Genomic DNA, 21,838 nt, shown 5'->3' with positions numbered 1-21,838 from the left:
ACTGTTTGGTTTTCATTAGACGGGAAAGGTTGCATAGGCCCTTCTGCATTCTCCAATTTGCACTGCCAAGGCACTGCAGAATGCCTAGTCATAAAAAAGCGCCTTGTTGAGTGAGTGAATCGATCACGGCACATCCATTCAAGCAGGCATTGCTGCAGAGGGATGAAGTGCGATGAACAAGGGGAATTTTATCTTATGCAGGCACTCTCAGCAGGAAAGCATGCTTTCTTGATGAATAAGGCAGGCAGCCTAGCCGACAGGGATAGCCTCCTTTTAATGGAGTCAGGACACAGTGAAAAAGAAAACTGAAGCTGGCTTTGTACTTTTTCCCCTTGTCTTAATTAGTTACATTTCCCTTTCATTAACTAAGTATTACTGGCTTCTGCTTGGAAACATTCTATCTTTAGAAAGGGAAACACAAACAAACAAACAGAATTGAAACAGCCAATCTTTTTCATCCCTTTTTATTCAGTAGATTGAAAATGGATGGGTCATTTTCCTGGCTTCTAGAATGTTTGCTACCACCCTCCTCCAGGACTTAAATTTTTAAATATGGTTTCCTGATACTTAAATTGGTAATTAACATAAATACCAGGGTTTCTGACTTCTCTTGGAAATCTGGAGGATCTCCAATACTGAGCCTAAATTCCTACAATGGCAAAAATGAGCTGGAGCTGAGAAGTGCTCAGTTCAGCATGGTCCCCACCAGCTCCTGACTCATTGGAATCTGTGACTCTGCCCTACTCCTAAATTCAAGCAAAGAATAGTTTTGCATGCCCTAATTCTCTCTAGCCTCTGCTTCCTCTCCCAGAGTGGTAATGGAAGGTCAGAAATCCATTTTTGGCTAAAGATATGCAGTGACCTGCAGTTCGGTGATTCCTGAGTCCTCTGAGCAATTAGTTCTAAAAAAAAAACCCTAATCCTTCTTCAAAGACTATATACCATGTTCCCTGGCCAGGACTTGCTCTCAATTTCTCCAGATAAAAATGAGGTTAACCAAATAACTAGAAGGCCAAGAAGGGGTTAAGGGAAAGACAGCCTAGCACCCAAAGCAAGTAGAATCATCAGCAAATACCCCTGCCCAAGCCATCACACTTGAGAACATGGAAGCAGACCAAAAAGAGTCCAAGAGAGAGGCTCAGCCTCACATCACTGGGATGTGAGGTACAAAGACGTCTCCCCGGTCAGACTCTCACCAGTATTACCCTCAGCCATAGATTGAAACCATTGATCTGCATACAGAGAGAGGAGGAAGCTAAGTAAAAAGTGATGCTTGCCAGCTCTGTGTATCCTCCACCACCGGTGTGCTAGAAGAAATCCTTACCCTCGAGTGAACATTTGGAAATTTAGTGATATTATTCTTCTTTAAAGCTAAACAGAAAAAAACAAAAACACAAAATGATGGTTAAGTAAAAATGGGATGAAAACGGAAAGCACTTTAACTTAGTGAATAACATTCCCGGGCATGTTAGGCAACAGAAGAAAACAGGAGGCCATTACCACAAGAGGTGTTAGAGAAAACCAGGGAAGGAGGGGCGTGTCTTCCCACCCAGCCCTCTGACCACCCACATTCAAGCTGCTTTGAAGTTTGGCTCCAGAACAACAGTCCAGCAGCAAAACTGACAGTAAACATTAGCCAAGTGGACAAGAGTTTCTAGCCTTGTTAATAAGCACTGGCAGGTAAGCACACTACAGAGCAGGCAACAGCACACCACATCCTTTGATATCTTCAGAGACAGGAACATACATAACAAGTGAAATGCACAGAAGAGTGAACGCCACAACATAAACAAGGACCCTGTTCCATGTCAGTCTCAGCATGGGAGTCGAACAATGGCTAATTCACATACTCCAGTCAGAGGGTGTACTTCCCTGGTCACTGTTCTAATAGCCTGGGCACTGCAGAGAAGTCTGTTCCTGATCTAGCCCAGGCAGTTAACTTCTTGGGAAAATTTGATCTTTTTTTTTTTAATTCTAAGAACAACGGCATTTTCCGATAGAATGTGTTTGCTATTAGTATTTCTGGGGCCACCATCCTGACCAAAGAAGCAGATCCAGATGTGATCTCATCACAGGAGAAATACCCTGGGTTTTACATGGAACAGAGCCACCAGTGACAAAGCATGAATGAGATAAGACAGTGGGAGCTCCTAAGCCTTTGTTTTCATCTCCTGCCTCACAACCTTGCTCCAATGTGGAATTGCAGATAGCCGAAATCTGGGCATGATACTCAGAAGGAAGAGGTGAGTATAATGCAGCTAAGGAAGACCCAATTTACAGCTGTGTGCAGTTCACTGCTCCTTTTGCAAACTGTTTTGCAACTTTAGAGCACGCTGTATTCCTGAGTGCTTGTATAGCCGCTCATTTTACTGTCAAAGTCTGCTGAGCACAAAAAGGTCAGTTTAGTATCTGTAAATCTGCTTGAACACAGTAAGTGCTCAATACACGTTAGGTATAGTAATTATTGTTATTACTGACTATCATCTTGTGTTCAAAGATATCAGCCCAAAAATCTTACAAGCAACCTAGTTGGTCCCAATCTTGATTCTCAAAGAAGTTTTCATTTTCTGAAAACATCTGCAAGCAATTCTATTAGTTCAACTTGCACACACCATCACAGCCATGTGGATTCATAGATGTATTGAAAGTCTAGTGAGTAAGCAGTAATGAATGAAATGCAAAACCATGCAGCATGAAGACAACATAAAATACAACATGGTGGAGATGGCAATTCCATGCTAGCTTCTAGCATATGGAGTGGCCCTGACACACATACAGAGGGTCATTAGAAGTCAAAAAATCTATAGCAACCTTTTAAGAGCATCAGGTGAGAAAGAGTAATAGTTTAGTAATGGTATTCCTCAGTGAGAACAGGTTCGCAGAAAAATCGAGAGCCACGCTTGGCGGTGCGAGCGGTAAAGGGCACAGTCTTCAGCACTGCATCGAAAATGACAGCCAAACAAGACAAACAGGAGAGAGTAAGAAGCCAAGATCTACTGCATTAGTACACGGTTAGTGCTTTGTTAATCATACCTGGGGTGGGGGTGGGGCGAGCAGGGCAAAGGGGAAGGCAATATATATATCCAAGTTGAGTTCATAAAGCCTAAAAGAGTTACTCAATCTTTACTCAATCTGGGGCAAGGCCGTGGGTAGAAAATGGAAAATACTCCAAGGAGAAAAAAACCTGCTTCATGAGCAAATATTCATTCACCTCCTATGGTAGATCAGGTCAGACAAATAGAAAGTATACATTTCACAAGCCAGGTGTCACTAAGATGGAGAACAGACTGAGGAAAAAGGAACTCTAAGTTATTAGTGTGCCAAGGCTGGATGCTTCTCTTCCTCCAAGTCATTCCTACTATGACAGTGAGGCTAAGAGGTGCTTACCCAAGGAGATCTGTTCCTGGTCTTGCTGAGAGCAGAGCTTCTCCCTCCATGTGGGGGAGGCAAGGAGACATGCTAAACAAGGAAGCTTTATCTGGGAGCATCTGCAAGTCACTGCAGGGTGAATACAGACACCGGCGGGCACAAGCAGGCAGAGCACGTGTGCTCCCTATGTAGAGACCGGCGCTTTCATCGGGCCACTTACCCATCCTGCTGGCTGACTCTGGGTAATTCTCTACTGACACCCTTTTTAGTGAGTTATTCACCTATTTTATTTTCTTGGGTCTGAGGTGATGGAAAAAACTGATTTGGGCAATTTGGGATCTGTATTTGCAATGCTGACTAAGCTATTAACAAGAAATGAGAAGTCAAAAAGTCTAAGAGTCATATTTTTTTTAAAAAATGAGGACGGGGAAGTGTGAATAATGACTGGCTAGGGAGATGTGTGATAATGGTACTGTGGGTGTGTTTCTTTGCTTTATTAAAGAGTCCTTATCTTTAGAAGATACATATGGAAATATTTCCATATGAAACTGGATATGCTTCAAAATAATCCCAGAGGTTGGGGACCAGGGTATAGGTAGAAGCAGATATGTAACAAGATTGGCCATTAGTTGAAAACTGTTGACAGGTGAAGGGTACACAGGAACTCATACTGTTCTCTATATTTCTACATAAAATTTCCTACAATAAAGTTTTAAGTATCTTGGAAGCTGCTAAACAGTATTCCTATGCAACAAACATGAAAGAAAAGTCACTAGTAGCCACTGCCCCCAAATTATTGTCCTCATCTTTAAGAGGAAATGTAGCAACTGTGGAGAACTGGTTTGAGCAGAAAGCGTTAGGCTACAACTCAGACAAGAACCAAGCTGGGTTAGGCACCATTCCTGGCTGAGAGAATGACCATTCCCCAACCCTGGGCTTCTGGACTGTTGGTCCATTTGCATGTAAGCCCCAGCTCCTGATTTCCTATGGTCTTCGGTTAATTTGAATGAGTAAAATGGTTTTTAAAGAGCATGTTGGTAAAACACGTGTTGACTGTGGTTAGTACAGTCAGGTCCTGGCCGTAGTATTACTAGTGGCAGGTGGATAGGAGCGGCCATGAGGGAGCAGTGGAGTGTGGTGACAAACCTAAGACAACGGAACACCATTAGGAGAGGGAGCCCTTAGTGGAATCTCAGAGTTCCAATGATGCTGAGAAATACAGAGATGTTTCAGAGAGAGCATGCTGGGGTTCTGGGACAGGCAGTATTCGGCACTATAAATGTACCTCAAATATTGGCAGAGAGTTTCTCTGTATAATTCTGGATCTGAATAAAGTCAACCGAAGTACGTGTAAACCCTGGACAAAAGCAGTAGCAAAATCTGGAAGTGGCCCAGTAAGGGTGAGGCCAGTGGGATCTCCACGGGCCTCGATGAGGAAGCAGCTTTTACCTGTGATAATATCTTCAATGGCACCATCTTTTCCTTCGTATACGTGTCTATTATCTTTAACTTGTCGCCTTCTTAATTCTGCAATTAATTCTTGCTGCTGCCTCTTGGATTTGTGGGAAGGAGACTGAGAAGAAAGAAGAATGACAGAGATAAGTGGGACCAGCACCCACTGGAGGTTTGAGAAAATCCCACCTGGGTCGAAGGGTCTTGTTCCCAATAAGCAGCCTCAGTCCAAAACACACGCAGCACCAGCATGAACAGAGGACAACTCAGAAAGCTTCTGAGAGGAAGAACCTTGTCACTGAGGACACACAAAGCTCCAGCCGGCAGCAGTGAGAAGGCTGCATCCCACGCCAGCAAGAGGCAGCTGGTAACAACCAGCGACTCCTCACGCTGGTGCAGGTGGTCACGATGAAGGAGACTGGCCTGACAGCCTTCATGGTCTTCACCCGTGCTGTTTCCCTCCACGGAGCGCTCCCTCCCGGCCCTCGAGCCATCAAGGGCAGCACCAGTGGGGCCCATGAAGCCTCCCCGTCCCTGGACACTACGCAGTCCAGTCATCGGGTTACACCCAATGGAGATTCAAGTTCCCGATCTCTATAAACTTGGAGATTCTATACAAACGTGCTCTTAGCCTCATCTCCCTGGTTGCTGAACAAAGTAATGAATGAACACAGCCCATGTGCCAAGTGTCCAAGCCCTAGAGGGACGTGGTAAGCATCCCGTGCAAATCCGGCTTTCTGCCCCTCTGGCCAGCTTGCCTCGGAGCAGCCGTCAGGGCCTCCCCTGTGGCCGACCCAGGGGCCTGGCACACCTCACCTTTGGATCCTGCTGCTCCAGCAGGGCTTCCTGCTCCAGAAGTTTCTCCATTAGTGCTTGTTCCTGCTTCTTCCTCAGCTCGTTTTCCTCCTCAGCTTGCTGGATAGATCAAAAGAAGCAAAAGACTGTGTCAATAGAAATGCCAGCAGTCAACACTTCTACAAGCCACTCTTAGAGAATGCTAGGTGAGACAGCAATGAGAGCAAAGGGCGGGTTTAGAAGATACACTTTATGCTGCAGGTGACTCTGAGGTTTTGCTGTCTGTCTATAGCACAACTCTTCAAAATCTACTCGTTGAAATTCACCTCTTCCAGGAGTCCTTTCCTGGTACTCCTCTCCCCACGAACGCTGCTTCTCAGCCTCAGTCCCACAGACGGGGTGGGGACCTCTGCTCCTGGCAGCTCTGCTCAGTGATTTTCATGTGAGATTGTTTTTCTTCTGGAATCTGTCTCCCTCTCTACAGCATCCCTGAAAGGAGGGTCTCAGATTCCTTTCCTTTTGCCCACTGTTAGGGGAAATCCTCCATTCTCTTGCCCCTGGTTTCCTCAGGGGCCTCACCGAGTGATGCTCTTGGGTTCTCTCCCCACAGCTCACTCCTTCCCAAGGGAGACAGAGTGACAAGCTTGATATATTAGGAACAAGAAATCCAACAGGACTTGGATTTTTAGCTCAGCCCTCCTGGGCACTCTCTTTGGAAGCCAGCCCCCCAGAAGCAACTTCTAATAGTCCAGCTGTGAATTGCTAAGTCAGCTAATTGAGGGCTGAAATATCAGCTCCCATAGACACACCATGTCTCTCAATCCAGCTCTCATCCACAATGAAGTTTACACTTTGATCTCTGCTGCTTTTGTCTCAAGTTTCATTTTGGTTCAAATATAGGAAAGGAAAAGGAGAGGTGACATCCTAAAACCCTAACATCTGCCCACCAAGCCCCTATGTTGGTGTCAGGCTGGGCAGTTAGTCACGATGGACCATGTGAGGGCAAGTAGAACACCCTGGAACATCACTGCCTGGCAAGCGCCTCACAGAGCCAGTGAAGGGGACCCCAGGAAGACATGATAACATGGAGGAAGCACACTGACAGGCTCTGGCCTGTGACACCCACAAGTCACCAAGGACAGCTTCTCTTTCTCCTCTACTCCACGCACGTCCCTGCTCAAATGCCAGACTTTGAGGCCAACCAGAGCCACTTCCCAACTGGTATTATACAATTTAAAAATAGCACACATTTTCTCTTTAGATCTTAGACTTACAACTTTGTATGTGAAGAAACACGGTCCCAACCCCTAACAAGAGCCACCTGGAGCCTCCCTGCAGCACACGTACATCAGCATCCCAGGAGCCCGAGACCACACTTTGGAGACCAGTGGCCTCCTCATTGCTCACAGCCCCCAGTATCCTGCACAGGGACCCGGTGCTGTATTTGTGTTCATCCTCAGCCCAGATGCTCTCCTTCTGCTATCTGCCTATGATGTCACCACTACACTAAGCCACACTGAGAGAAGATGGCTTTTCAGTTTCAGTCAAAGGCCCAAGGATGGTTCTCCACCCATCAGCCTCTCGTGGTGGTGAAAGGACCCACTGGTTCCAATCAGATGTTTCTCAAAAATGTCTGTACCCCTGCCACATCCACCCACCTCTGCCATCACTCTCTGCCTTGCTCCACCCACATCACCAAGGTTGTATGTAGGCAAGCCTGGAGAATACAAATCGAAATGTCTCCTGAGTGCACTGAAATCCCCTCACGTCCTCTGCGTTCTTCCTCAAGGGACAAATTCTTCTGACACAGGCTTTTTCCTGGGTCACTTGTTTTTTTAAGACCATGGTCCTGGATTATGTCAAAGAGGGCCTCCCGTTTAAAGGAAGGGCCACTACTGATCCAGACAAAGAAACAGGGAGCAACTGTCCCTCCTAGAGTCCTCTTTCAGTCCACACTGGAGAAATCATTGGTCCAGAAGCCCACGGGCCTGGACAGGACTAACACAAGCAGGCTCTCCCTGACCTCAGCTACGGCACCCCTGCCACGGGCCGGGGCTTACTCCTTTAATCCTCCATCTGTCAAACAACTCCACCGCAGGCCAGGTTCTTCAGTCCTTCAACCTGCCTGCGAGAGTGAATGGTCAACAGGGCAGCAACGGTCCTGGAGCATCTCATTTGCCCCAGGGGGCAGCCAAGAGCTTTTGTTTCCGGGCCGAGCCCTCGGCTGGCAGGGTGGAGACGGGAGCATCGCGGGCGCTCAGCCTCTGTGGGGCCAGAGATGCTGTCTCGTCCTGACTGCCCCGCTCTGCTGCCCAAAGGCACAGGAGAGGCCTCTGCAGGGCCGCCGAGACTCAGACACAGCGCGGGGAGGACCCCCCGTGAGGAATGAAGCCCAGGAAGGCTTGAAAGGCCCCAGGCTCCTGGTTACCTTATAGGCTTTCACAAACCGGACAAAGACAGGAAAGAAGACGGAGGGTGGCGTTGTCTTGGGGTTTTCTCCAAAGTACTTCACCACATCATCGAAGGCGTCCTGTGAAGAAGCACATTTCTCTTGAATGTCATGAGTTCTGGAATCTGAACTTGACGCTCCGGGAAAAGAGCTGCAGTGGCTCCCACAGCCCTCTCGCCTCCGCCTCTGCCTCTGCCTCCGCCTCCCTCTCCTTCCCATGACTCTACAGCCTCGGCTTCCTCTGAAACCCAGTAGTCAAAGGCAAGAGTGCTGCCCAGGAATTCATCTCTGGGACCTCCTGCCACTTCTACACACCCCCCCCAACACAAGTGAGGAACGACTCCTTTCAGGAGCCTCTTAAAGCCATGGCTGGACTCCTTAAGGCCAGCGAGGTCAGAGGGCATCTTACACAAGGCACTCAGACGCCCAATCCCAGCTCACTGCTTCAGCACTAGCTTCACACCAGGGATGCTCAAGTCTCCACCTGAACCCTCCCGTGACACAGGACAGCCAGCCTCACATGACAGCCACTCCACCACGTCTGCTTTCTGAGTTCCCACAATGCTCTCCCTTCCCTTCTATGATGATTTTGGCTGCTTTTCAAAGTGAATAAACTTGACCCCCCGTGTAGTATGAGATGTCGAGGTCAAGGCCTATGGAAATCCAGCACACTTAGAACACTGCTTTGCCGAGCACAGGCCTGACACACGTTGGCTGAAGTGAATACAGGACCCACATGGACGAAGACTAGGAGGGGAATGGGAGGTGTCGGGGGCGCCTCTAGAGAAGAGGGTAAAGACCCCAAATTAGAAGAGGACAACGAATTATTTATTCAGTGGGCACCGGGACTCAGGGGCTGGGTCCTGCCCCCTGGGTGAGCAGCCCGGGCAGGGACCATGCCCCAGGTCTGTCCCCAATTCTCCAATCCCGACCTTCTGTCTCAAGACCTTCTTATCCCTTTTTTAAAAAGCACTTTTAAACTTTTTAAAAACTTTAAACCTTTTCTCAGCAGAGAGGGAGGACACTGACAATTCACTTTTCTTTTCTGAGGGGAAAGCTATTATAAATTAAACACTTTGACCATCTATGCAACTCTGAGGTTCCCTTGTGGAGCCTCACTGATCCATTTTTAAGGAAGGGATTTCCGGCTCCAAACTATCTGATTAACTCTTTGCCCTTTGTACCTAGGACCTAGAACCCAGGAAAAAGTGAACACCTAGGACCCAGGAAATGAATGCTGATGATTTGTGTGACTGGTTTAAAAAAAAAAAAAAAAAAAGGCAGGAAGGGGGCATCTCCAGGTACAACATTCCAAAAGATCCCCACCCCCTTAGAAACATCAGCTTCCTAAGAAATCTATCCTCAGCGGACAGAGGGCAACTTTCTCCCAAAGCCAGGGCCAGCGCCCCAGGTGGCTTTAAGGGGTCCAACCCCCTCTCCTCCATGGGTGGCAGGGGCGCAGACCCTCACCTGTGCGATCTTGGCGTCGTCCTGCAACTTCTTGAGTTTCCCCTCGTTGCTGAGGATGAACTCCTTCAGCAGCGTATTGTAGTCGTGCATGGTGTACTCCCTTTTGGTCAAGTCCATGCCCCTCTGCAGCTCCTTGACGTCCAGTAAAACATTCTCAAGGGAGACTGAAGTAGAGAAAGTAATGTTCCCATGACTTCGACTAGGAAAGTCAAAGCCCCAGTGAGTCTGGCCGGTAAGCCAAGCTCACAGTGGATTCCGAGGGTTACGTAAGGGCCTGAGATCTAGTCTCTGGCCTTCGGTGCAGAGATCCTTTCACAGCAATAATTTACCAAGTGCTCACCATCAAGCACTGCATTAAATCATTAATATGCACTAATTCATATGCACCATCAGCCCATGTTGCCAAGGAAGGAAAGCAGCACAAAGAGGTTCCGTGGCCTGTCCTGGGTCACACAGGTAGGAGGTGGCACTGAAGTTCGGGTAACAACTGTGGACTCCAAGTCCTGTGCTTGTACACAACTATTCCATTTCTCTTACAGGAGATGATGACCTATTAGTTGGTCTCTAGGCTCAGAACTTCCTTTACTGTGACAGGCCCAAGAGATTATCCTCTCTCTACCATTTTGAATTCTCCTGCAGTTCTGTGGCTCTCCAGCAGGGGGCAGCACTTTACCTAATGAACTGTAGTTGTATCGCCCACCAGGACCCAAAGCAACCTTGAACAGCTTCTTTTTGCTAAACAACCCTTCAGGGCTTCAGAACGGTTTATTAGCGTGAACCTTTCCACCTGCAGTGTGGCCAGTGTCCCAGAGCAGGTTCACTCCTGCAAGTGACGTGGGCCCCATCTCTGGTTCCCCACTGCCTGCCTCAGCCCTGCACATGGGTGAATTACAGAACAACGTGGCATGTTTTCCCTCACTGCATTCACACTATCGTCTTTCATCTTTGACTCCTCAATGCTCAGGACAGTGCCAGGTACACAGCAGGAACTCAAAAAGATTCACTGGATAAACCAAGGAGTGAGTGAATCAATGAGTGAAGGGATAAGGAATCTGTGTCAGCTCACCTGGGCCCCAGAGAGAGAACACAGGATTCAACCCAGCCAGAGGGCACCTCCATCTCCCCATTCTCCCCTACTGTTTTTTTTAATGTTTTTTTCTTTTTTCTTTTTGTTTTTTTTTTGGGGGGGGGGATAAATAGGCTCATTTATTTAAATGTTTATATTTATGGAGGTACTCGGGATTGAACCCAGGACCTTGTGCTTGCTAAGCATGTGCTCTACCGCTGAGCCACACCCTCCCCCTACCACTGTTTTTTTTGTTTTTTTTTTTGAAATGATACTTTGGGGGAATCTCATTTGGGCCAAAAAACTGCTACAGGAAATTTTTAAACTTTTTTTCTTACTTAGAATTGTGATGCTAAAGAACCTCTAATTTTGACAAAGGGAAACTTGAAAGGAGGAAAATCACCCCACCAGAGGAGAAACCCTGTCAGCTGCCTCAGTGAGCCCTGAGCCGGCGGTAGGTCTGTCACACCCGGCACTGCACAGTCCTTCCTGGTCAGAAGGTCAGTTCCACCTGCCTCTCACTCTCCTCTGGGGCTTCAACAGCATCTATCCCAGTAACAGGGCATCATCTCACTCACTCATTCATCTGTTCATTCTCTCATTCATTTGTTCCCAACCATCAATTTGCCAGGGGCTAAGGAAATTAGAAAGACAAATAAAACTTGATTATACCCATAAGTGTGCAGGTGCCAGTGGACATGCATATTGTTAGAATAAAATGTATTAAATCTTGTATGAGAGGGTTGTATGGAGTGCTCTTTAGTAAGAATACAGGAGCCACAGCCATGGGCTCTGAGGAAGCTGGAGAAAGTCTTGCCCTCAAAGATTCAATTCAGTAAGTCTGGAGTGGGTCTTAGGAATATGTATTTATAATGAACACTTAGGCTGCTCACGGTTCAAAATCAGAATTTGAGAATCCTGGCATGTAACCAACCCTGGGGTCACTCTGCATCTTGTTCCTTTTTCCAGCCTAATATTCTTTTGAAAGGATGTGGTACACTAGACAATACACCGTATGTGAAGATGACCTGGGTTTGACTCCCGCTTCTATCATTTTCGACCCATGTGACCTTGGCAAGACATTTAACCTATAAAAATGCCAGTTTTCTCATCTGTAACATGAGGACAGCCCAGCTATCTCAGAATCAATGATGACTTAATAAGGAAAGGCATAACTGTCACAGCAAAGCAACAACCAAGAGGCACTGATAGCTGGACCTGTGCTCAGGCTAAACACGAAATGTTTAGAACTTTCACACCTGAGCCAGTTGTGACAGCACAGAACTTAATTCAAGTATTTGCTGGGGGGTGAGTCTCAGATTCTCATTCTCTTATTTCAAATGACAGCAACAGAATAAAAAGGGCGAAGGATGGAAGAGGGAAGGCGCACGAGGCCCAGAGACCTGGATCTTTACAAAGAGGACATTGCCATCACCTTCACATCCGTGTCTGCTATTGCTTTCAGGAGCGGGCAACACTACAGCTGATGCGTTTGCAGTCAGAGCCTCCGATGTCCTAGCCTTGCCTTTACTGAGGGGTTCTGAAGAGTGTTGTTTAAGCAGGGAATGGTTCCTCCACGACTAAAGGCATTCCCACCCGAGAGTAATATTAACACCTGAAATCAAGTACCTGCAGCAGCTTTCTCCACATAATGAAGCTCATTATAAAACAGGGACACCTGGTGATATTTTTCTTTGACCACATTGGAGATATAGTGCAACAGTGTTTGCTTTCGGTCTGTTGACTTGGTATCTAAGAGCTGAAAACCAAAGGGGACAAGGGTTAGAGTAAAATATGATGGGAGAGGTCCCCGCCACATGCTGCTCTCCCACACAGAAGGAATACCTGAGCACAGGTGCCCCAGAAACATTCCCACAAGAGAGTCAACACTGGATTTGTTCTTGGGTGAACCAGCCCATTGATTATTAAGTGACAAGAGGACTTCCTGACCAAGGGACATGCTCAATTTTAGGGATGACCCTGAGCACCTTGGACTGTTCACACATCTCTACTCACATGGACTCCTCCGCTCCACATCTGCAACAACACCTCCCCTAGCTTCCAAGCAGAAGACCCCAGTCTCAGTGCTCTCCCAAGTGAAGGCAGAGCAGAAGCGAGGGTGGGGCCAGTGGGTGGGCACGGGTGCTCCCCATCCAGTGGGGCTCCTACACCGTACTCTTCACACTCTTCTTGGCCCCATTCTTACTCCCCAGCCTGAAGCAGATGTGCTTGATGGACCACAACCTTCTGGGGGCCGGACGTGTGACTAACTAGACACTCCGTAGCAAATTACCATGTCTTCCCCCAGGCTGGGGATTCCCCCACTGCCCCACTGCTCCTGTGGGAGCCGCGTTAGCGCGGTACCGCCCGGGGACAGGGCTCCATGGAGTACTCTCTCTAGTCCTGTTCATCTACGTCAGGGGACTCTGAAAAACAGAGCACCCTTTCTCCATCCAGGAAAAAAAATAAAAGTTTTGGAAAATACAGAAAAGTATAAAGCAGCAGCTTGAAAATAATACCTAGTTCCACTCAACCTCTGTTAATATCTTAACCTACTTCCATTCAGTTTTTCTTACATATCTTACTTAAAAATCAAACTGTACATAAATTTATGCTTTCTTTCCTAAACACAAATTTATCTATTCAAAAATTCTTCACAGATATCCTAACAGCTGAAGAACAGTTCACCATGTTAACTATTATTACAGCATATATGACCATTTCCCCAAATGTCGAATCTTTGCATTGTTGCTAATTATTTGCAATTAGAAATAAAATAGAGCAGCCACAATTCAGACTCCTGAGGAAAGATTCCTAGAAATGGAAATACCGGGTCGAAAGGTATGAGTATTTTTAAGGCTCTAAGTGCTTGGTGCCAAATGGTGTTTCAGAAAATTTGCACCGACTGATCCTCCCACTAGCAGGGAATCTTCATCAAAATATCCCCCCCTCACTTCCAAGAGCAGACTCTCTCTGCTCTGGGACGTCACCTTTGCCAGCTGTTTTGTCCCACATAGAGCTCTGGTCTTTCATTTAGTCCACTCACCAGATCTAAACTCTGAAGTTTAAATCCATAAACTGCTCCTCGTTTACTGCTATTCATGTAGTTCCCAAGGGCCAAGATGATCTGCAAAGAAACAGAGAAAAAGCCCATCGGCACACATCCCAGGCCGAGGAGCACAGCTGGCAAGCCAGCTCTTCCACTCACGTATATGAGGAAAACTTCACTTGCCTCCAGAATTTTCTTGAGTTTTTGGGACGACTTTATAGAGACAGATGCTGCTATAATTGAGTGCAGTTGCTAGATTCCAGTCAAAGGAAAGAAGGAGGAGGAAAAAAAGACATGTTAAAAATGGGAAACTCTAATTGACAACTAAAAATTAACACAGAAGAAAACAGGCCTGCCTGCATTTAGACCTTAAAGCCTCATAGCTGAGATTCTGTTTTTTTTAAACATAACAAATTCAAGTTGTTCTGTTAGGTCTTAGGCAACTTTGGCATTACATGCAAGCTCTTCTTTAAAAGTACTTGAAATAAGAAGTATTATCAGAGCTAGCTTATCGTAAAATCTGTAAGCAGTGAGACTCAAAAGTTAGGAGTCAACAGCGTCTTGTAGCAGAACTCAATGCCCTGCCCACCAACTCTAATCATGTAACACAATTCGTATTTTTAAATCAATGGAGCTAGTCAAGAATGAAAACAAAACAAAATAGCAAAGAAATATAACCACCACGCAGCAGTTCTCAGAACATGTTTTGGAAAGGCATGGTACTATCATCAGTAATTAACAAATAATTACTTAGAAACAGAACTGGGAAAGAACCATTTATGATATTTGTAAGTCTCTACCAGAGTAACATGAAGACACAAGAAATGGCTGGCTACTACTTCTACAGGACCACAGTGTACTGCCAGACACTCCTAAGGGAGAAGACTCCCATGGCAAACTGAACGCTCCCAATGAAAGTCAATTAAACCTGTTCACTCGAGACATGGGTTCATTTTTAGAAACGAAGTCACATTTTCAGTCTTGCCAACCCAGCCAGAGGACTGGTACCTTAAGGGGGAGCCAAGGGTACCAAATTTGAGAAATTGATTTTCCTTGTCCCGTATATTGAAGTGTCCTTTGAAAGCCAGAGGACATCTGTAGACACAGAAAATGGCATCCTCTAGGGAGAAGAGTAACGTGAACTATGGAAATTTATCATTTTCAAATTTAGTTGGCATACACAACGTGAAAATGGTGGTGAAAATAAAAATGCAACCTTGAAAGTCCTGGGAAGGAGTCTATAGAGCCCATGACATTAACTGCAATTCTGGGAGAGACTTAAAACAGCAACCACAACAACAATTCTATCACTTTGGACCCGCTCCTGTGCCAGAGTTGGTCCACTCACAGGAGTCAGCATCTGAATGCTTTCAGCAAAGTTCCCAATGAAGGCCATGATGGTCATCTTCTGCATGAGCCTCTCGATTTTACTGAACTGCATCATGAACCGGTCTTCATCCGACAGGTGTTCCAGGGGCTTCCTTTCCCGCTCATAGAGCCGAAGCACCTTCACCTCGTTCTCCGTTGGCAAGAACCTCATCAAACATTCCACGAAGTCCACAGGCAACGTCTTCAAGTCGAACCTGAAGACAGAGATGGACATGTCAGTGTTAGAGAGAAAATCTCCTCCCCTTTCAACCACACCTCCATCTGGGTCCAGCTCATGAACCACTAAGTTGATGAGTTGATGTCCACAGCTAAACGATGTCTACAGATGTGAAGATGCCCCTTGGGGCTGGCTCCTGACTGTGTGTCAAGCACCTTCAGTGGTCCTTCCTGGAAACCTGGACTTTAATCACAACTGCCAGGCTCAGGTTTTAGGCTATCAGGATAGCTCTAAGCCTCTAGAAATCAACAGTAAAAGGTAGAAGGAAGAAGCAGAAGGAAGGCTGAAGCATCTTGTGGTGAAGTGGTTCAGACTTTTTAGGTATGTGAAGTATTGCTAATTAAGGAGATAAAATATTATATACACAATTACAGACTATCTGGTGATCTCTGTAAAATATTTCAGTTAAACCAATAAGCCTGGGAGATTTTTTCTTCTTTAGAAAAAATACATCCAAATGCCTATACATTATGGATATTTTGGCTTAAATGCATACACCCCTTGAAGGAATGCCAGGTTCTTGTGGATGTATGCTCAGTTTGAACTAAAGAGGTATTTGCTACAATCTCTATCTTATTCTCTGGAAAATCTTTGTACAGCAAAATAGAATTACATTTGATCATCATGACAAACAAGATGTATAAAGATTAAAAATCAGAATGCATATCAGGTTGCAATATCAGAAATCTGAACAAACTATGGAATGCACTGAACTATTAGATCATGATCCTGGCCGAGGACATGAAATTGGAACAAATGGTTTCTCAGGGTCATTTACTCCTCCAAGAGTCTCTGATCAAACTCTATGAAATACCAATTAATGATGAGTTAGTTCCTAAAACATCTAATGACATCCTTATCATATTTGAAAGTCACCATGATGAACATAAGAAGAGAGGAAAGATGCTTCTGACAGGAGAGTAAATAAAACTAAAGCCTTCTTTACAGCTCAAGGATAAAAAAAAAAACTCAACTTGGTTTAAAATGTCCTGAAAGTGCTAAAGAGCAATAGGAATCACGTTCCTATTGTTATGAATTAAAATACGCGTCTGTATCATATTTGCATCTGGCAGTGAATTGTACCATTCCACAAATGCCACCAAATTTGTACTCCACAAATCTGGGTAAAATTCACATTCTCCACAGAAAACTGACACTTTCACCCTTTTCTTAGTATCTGCAGTACTTTGCTCAACTTTCCTTTTATGTAAGCATTGCTGTGGGCATATAGAAGAGTGCAGACCAAGATAATAAATGATGCCACAATCTAGCTGTTTTTCCTCTAAAACCATTAACCACTCATTCTAACACAGCACCCCCGAGGGTCCTTTCTGGCCCACCCCTTCAGTGTTAGCATTTTATTCACGTCTGAGGTTGCATGTACATAATAAAGGGCATCTCTTTTGTGTGGATATTGAGAACTTCTCTTTTATCTTAGATCTTGCCTCACAATTGAAATATTTGTTATCTATAAATTCATAATTTAATTTCCATTTGTATCCTAAATTTACCAGGATATAATTTTCTAGAATGACCCAAACTTACACATGAATAGCTTTACATATCTCATCGGCGGTCTTTCCGGCTTTCCTTAAAGTTATGGCAAGATTTTTGGCCCTGTTGGCTTCAAGTAACGTCACTTTGTTTGATCCCTTCTGTGTGATCTTCTGTTTGCTTGAAGAAAGATCAATGGCAGGACCTTGGGCTTTTGTCTTAAATATTTCCTCAAATTCATCTACATTTAAATCCTGGGGCAGAGAGGAATGAAATAGGCAAATTAGATTATACTTAAGAATGAAGTCAGGAAGCCACCATTTAGAGTTTCTTAAGCATCAGAAAAGTTATTTTTTCTACTGAGTACCTTGCTCTATTTCCTTATTTGTGTTAGAGTTGTGTAACTTACACCATGTATACAGACAACAATGTCTACAGTAGACAACTGGTTCCAACAAACCAGCCACTTCAACTGCCTTTCAGTAACTGGCTTGTAGGGATGGCCACCAGGGACTGACACTACCCATGAAACCTGCTAGTGAGTGTGATTATTGACTCCTTTTTCACTTACAGTTCAGTAAAGGGTTTTTATGCCCTTTAATAAATAAAGGACAGGGATTGCATCAGATAAGTATTTCATGACATACAGTGAAGATGTTCAAAACTATTCCACTTTAGTAAAACTTTTTAAACATCGTTTTAGAACCACCTTACAAAATAGCATCCAATTTTATTCTCTTCTTCTTTACATCAAGGCACTTAAAACACTAGCTTTTATTCTGAAACTTCCAGATTAACAGAGCACCAATTTTGGCTTTGCTGCAGAGAGAGCCTCCTGTTTCTGACCAACGGGAAAGATACCTCCAGAATTCGCTCGTCATCAATTTCGTTGAAGACTGTGCCGTTGATCTGATTTGGCTTCAGGGCAACCCAGTTAAAAACCGGCATTCGGAATTTCGTCTTGATTGGCTTCTTAATTTTCACAGCTACGGAGGTCAGAGATAATGAAATTATGATTCCACCAAGAATCCCATGACCCTCAAGAACAACCAGACAACAATCCTTGCAGATGACACTTTAACACTGGAGGAAGAGGCGCCCAAGTGTTTTTAAATACAGAAAACATCACGCAAGGCTTTACCCAGAGCAACCTGAGTCATCATTTGGTTGACTGACACCACATTGTGTTAAATACACAGGCCTAAAAGCCAGGGTTTTTGCTTTTTTTTTTTTAATGCAGGCAACCAGATTGCTGATGCAGTCACAGTGTCAGGACAATGTTTAGGACAAAGCGTTGGGGAGCGAAGATTATTATTCATGTTATTAGACAGCAGAGAGGGCACATACTCTGTGTGACTTAGTTTGACATTGGTGAACTGAGTCCAAGTTTGACATCCTAAATTCTTGGTTCTAGAACACACATTTCCAAACAAATCTTAAGACGATCAAAGACTGCAGATAGTGTCTGCCCAGACTACCAGGAATGTAACATTGAGAAGGCTGACATTCAGCCAGAGCAATATATTCCAGTGGATGGTTTCGATGATGGGGATTATGCTGACTGCTGAGTTATTACAAACAGACTAAGGGCCACAAATGGCCCAAAGTAGAAAATGATTAAGAAGACACGAGGGGTACTTAGAATCTGGATCTGAAGTGCTGTTCTGAGACGGGCCACAGTCCCTGCCCCCTCTCTCTGAAGAGCCACTTCTCCCCTGGAGTCAGCTATGTGCAACTAAAAGGTATTAAGGAACCCATTAAAAATACTGAAAACCTCTTAAAGAGGAAGGGCTCCACCTTTGAGGGGACGAGGGTGGGGGAGATCCAATTCCTCTTACTTTGGGGATATGAGCTAAAAAAGGTGATCCACTGAAAGTTCCATCAATTAATCACACACCATAGCGAAGTCTTCCCAAACCAATTAGCTGTAAATAGTCACCTTCTTCAGCCTGTCCTGGGATGCCCACCACACCACTAGGAAAACAGGGGAGAACTTTGGTTCAGGACACAATAAACGCAACACCCAACTGGGCTTTGACCCGGCTGCCCGCCTTACTGAAAAGACCGAGACAGACGGCGCCTCTCGTTCCTCCAGCGTTACGAAGGCCACGTAAACAGCAGGAATGTCGTCTGACAAATCCACACAAAAGCATGCAGGAACACAGAGACACAGCTTTTGCCAAACCAGACCTTTCACCACCAAACATGACCTTAGTCCCCACTACCCAGTGCTGCGCTCCATTTTGTCTCTGCTGCCCACGTCCTCCGTGGGACAAAGGAACAGACCTTCTTCTAGTCTGGCACTTCAGCCAAGTTGAGAGAGAAGTTTGGGGGGGAGGGGGGTGCACCCTCTTTTTGTTATCGGAGGCGACAGGTCAGTGCCATCTCATTGCATCGTCCGTCCACAGACAACGCAGGCCTCAGGACACTCACTACATGTCATTCCGCCCGCAGCCACCCTACTTCTAACTCTTTAGCAAGATGAGGAATAAGCCTGAGATCAGAACACAGGCAGGACAGCTCCCTTCAGAAAGGCTGTCCTGACTCTGACTGGGGAGCTGGGGGGTGGGTTAGCGGAGGAGGGGTCTACAGGTGACCACAATACACACGGTGTTCCCAGGGTTGAGGCCACAGGACGTTGCTCTCCATGATTTGGAGGGGGGGGAGTTCCATGGAGAGAGTGGGACACCAGTGGGAGGGGACTGCAAACGCAGCTCCCCCTTGTCCTGGGAGGGAGCTTTGCATTTCCCCTCAGATTAACCTAAAATCCTTCTAGAGTTGAGGCCTTAGATCCCACTACAAAAATTAAAAGAAAAAACTCTATTTTTCTTAGGAAGAGAGGCACATGGCTCCTAAAATCAGGATGTCTGCTTAAAGGGCCATCATCTCTTCTATGGTTTCAACTAAAACGTGTGGGCAACCCTGGAGGGGCAGTCAGCCCGCGCCAGGCCTCCCCGCAGACACAAAGCAAATGCAATGGCTGGATGGGCGATGGAGTGGAAGATGTCAAAGCACAGTGTGACCCACAGGAACACATGGCGAACACTCAACACACTCAGAGAGGAGCAACCTACAGAAAAGCTTGATTGGCCCATCTTTTGTGGAAGCAGAAAGAACAAAGAAAACACGAAAAAAATTAGATTCAGTTAGCGTCCACGTCCAGTGGCTCAGCAGTTCACACACTTAGTACAGAATTCCGTGCTTCTTGGACACATTTCACAAGGCAGTGTGGAACCGAAAATTCATTTCCATTCAGGCCTGCCTTAAAGACTCCCTTATTATTATTTTTTAAATAATTTTTTAGGAGACGGGGGAAAATAAGATTTCATTATAGCGCTCCCAAATAGCCATGTGGAACTGTGCTAGGTATTCTATAAGATAGAAACAATTTTTTTTAATGAAAAATAATCAGCTGAAGTTCCAAAGCACACTCTACCAAAGAGACAGCAAAGGCTGCAGACTCCCCAGGGCTCTGTCACTGATGACCTGACTGGGAAATGGGAGTCAGATCGCTCTCAAATGTACATGTCCCACTACTGATATTTTCTCTATAAAATGCAAAGAAAAGTTAACCAGATAAACTTAGAGGAACTCCCCCTGGCCCCTTGGCTTGGCCACCAAGAACACACGTGCGCATTGCCTGCTGACAAGATAAGACATCCTGGTGCCTACAAACCCAGGGGCCCAGCGATGTCACAGGTTTCTGGCTTCCCGGGAGCCCCTGGCACGTCATCTCAGCTGTCTCTTGGCTCTATGAGGACATCCTGATTCTGTCTGCCCTCTTGGTTACAGAGAGTGTTACTGAACACACTGGCAAAACAGCTCACAAAATGGGCTACAACCACTAAGTATTAATGGCCAGATTAAAGATAAGTAATGAGAAGAGATTAAAAGGCTTGTAGAAACTGCCTGATCTCAAGCTATCAAAGACTCAGAAGGATCTTATAATTCTTACATCTTGTAAAACAGAACATTGTGTAATTGTTTAATGGGCGCTTATGGCACTCAAGAGGAGTTTCTTCCATCCCACATACTGTCCTTCAAATTTCCAACGACATCACGGGGACGACTTCCAAAAGCAGCAACCCTGAAGGTAGTGGCGAGTGATCCACTGAACACAGAGTTCCTCACCAGAAAATGGAGGCAATCCACAGAGCCAACAACCTGGAAAGATTATGTCTTGGGAAGAACCCAGGCAAAAAATTTAACCAGAGATGACGAGACTCATTTGGAAGGGAGCCCTGGACCCGCACCTCTCAGCCTCCTGGCTCTCCTGCTCAGTTCTGAGTTCCAAGTCAGAGCTCAGGCGAAGGTGAGCTGAGGTTGTATCGCACAAGAGGTTTTGCCAGAGAGAAAGGAATCAGCACTAAAGGAGAGCAGAGCCTCCAGAGCAGACACTGCTCGTGCTGAGCGTGCCCGGGGGCTACAGGGAAGGGCTAGCCAAGGAGCCCGGGTGCACCTGGCAGTGACGAGTTTTCATCCTCGGTCACTGAAAACAGCCTGCTGGTGGGACAGCTTCCGGGGGCTCGTTGAGAGGTTTTCTGTTTTTTTACATCTCCCAAACAGGCAGTCCCACGAGGACACTCCTTTCACTTTTGTCCTTCAGAAGCAATAAAAGCTCTAGAAGAAAGTGGTAGACGAGGGAGACCTTGAAAGGTAGAAATAAGTCACTGGCTTATGGCCAACATGGCTTTGAACAGGCATCTTGTTTGACAGTTTTACAGGCACTAGGATGGGAGTCAACACCACGGACCTGCTGTGGAACAAGTTTGTTGTGGGTGGGTTACTGGTATCGAAAAGGGCTTCAGTCACTAGGGGGAATCAGTCCTAATGACCGGCTGATAAAACTGCTGATGGGATGGACACGCTAAAAAATGGAGACCGGGATATCTTTTACAGCTAAGACTTCAGCTTAGACTTTGGGCAAAAGCGTCTGAAAACTACTGCAGCCTTGGAAATGGAGACCATTAGAGTGGTAGTTCATCAGAAATAAGAGACCTCACGAAGGCACGGCAGTGGATGAGGAAGCAGAGCTATCCAACGTCACAGGGACAGTTCTGGCAAGCTCTGAGCAATTCCGAATGCTAG

At 45.8% G+C, this 21,838-nt stretch overlaps 1 protein-coding gene across 6 annotated transcripts in view; it reads right to left on the bottom strand.

Moving 5' to 3' along the window:
- Window positions 1-21,838, bottom strand: part of FMNL2 (formin like 2) — a 366,592-nt gene that overhangs the window by 2,691 nt on the left and 342,063 nt on the right. For 2 of the 6 annotated variants that reach the window (XM_072960969.1, XM_072960971.1), the window contains 11 exons: window positions 17,612-17,736; window positions 16,802-17,004; window positions 14,999-15,233; window positions 13,834-13,902; window positions 13,648-13,728; window positions 12,231-12,360; window positions 9,536-9,699; window positions 8,045-8,146; window positions 5,638-5,736; window positions 4,819-4,942; window positions 1,278-1,371 (listed from right to left, as the gene is read on the bottom strand). In XM_072960969.1, coding sequence (XP_072817070.1) covers window positions 1,278-1,371; window positions 4,819-4,942; window positions 5,638-5,736; window positions 8,045-8,146; window positions 9,536-9,699; window positions 12,231-12,360; window positions 13,648-13,728; window positions 13,834-13,902; window positions 14,999-15,233; window positions 16,802-17,004; window positions 17,612-17,736 — 1,426 coding nt within the window. Of the gene's footprint in view, window positions 1-1,277; window positions 1,372-1,394; window positions 2,938-4,818; window positions 4,943-5,637; window positions 5,737-8,044; window positions 8,147-9,535; window positions 9,700-12,230; window positions 12,361-13,647; window positions 13,729-13,833; window positions 13,903-14,998; window positions 15,234-16,801; window positions 17,005-17,611; window positions 17,737-21,838 lie in introns of those variants that run through there. The other 4 variants (XM_072960970.1, XM_072960968.1, XM_031678518.2 and 1 more) reach the window with 3 other exon arrangements.

The sequence above is a fragment of the Vicugna pacos genome, chromosome 5, assembly GCF_048564905.1.
Source record: "Vicugna pacos chromosome 5, VicPac4, whole genome shotgun sequence".
In the NCBI taxonomy this organism is placed as follows: Eukaryota; Metazoa; Chordata; class Mammalia; order Artiodactyla; family Camelidae; genus Vicugna; species Vicugna pacos.
Note: the sequence above shows the minus strand (reverse complement) of the source record. Positions and strands in the feature narration are given on the sequence as shown.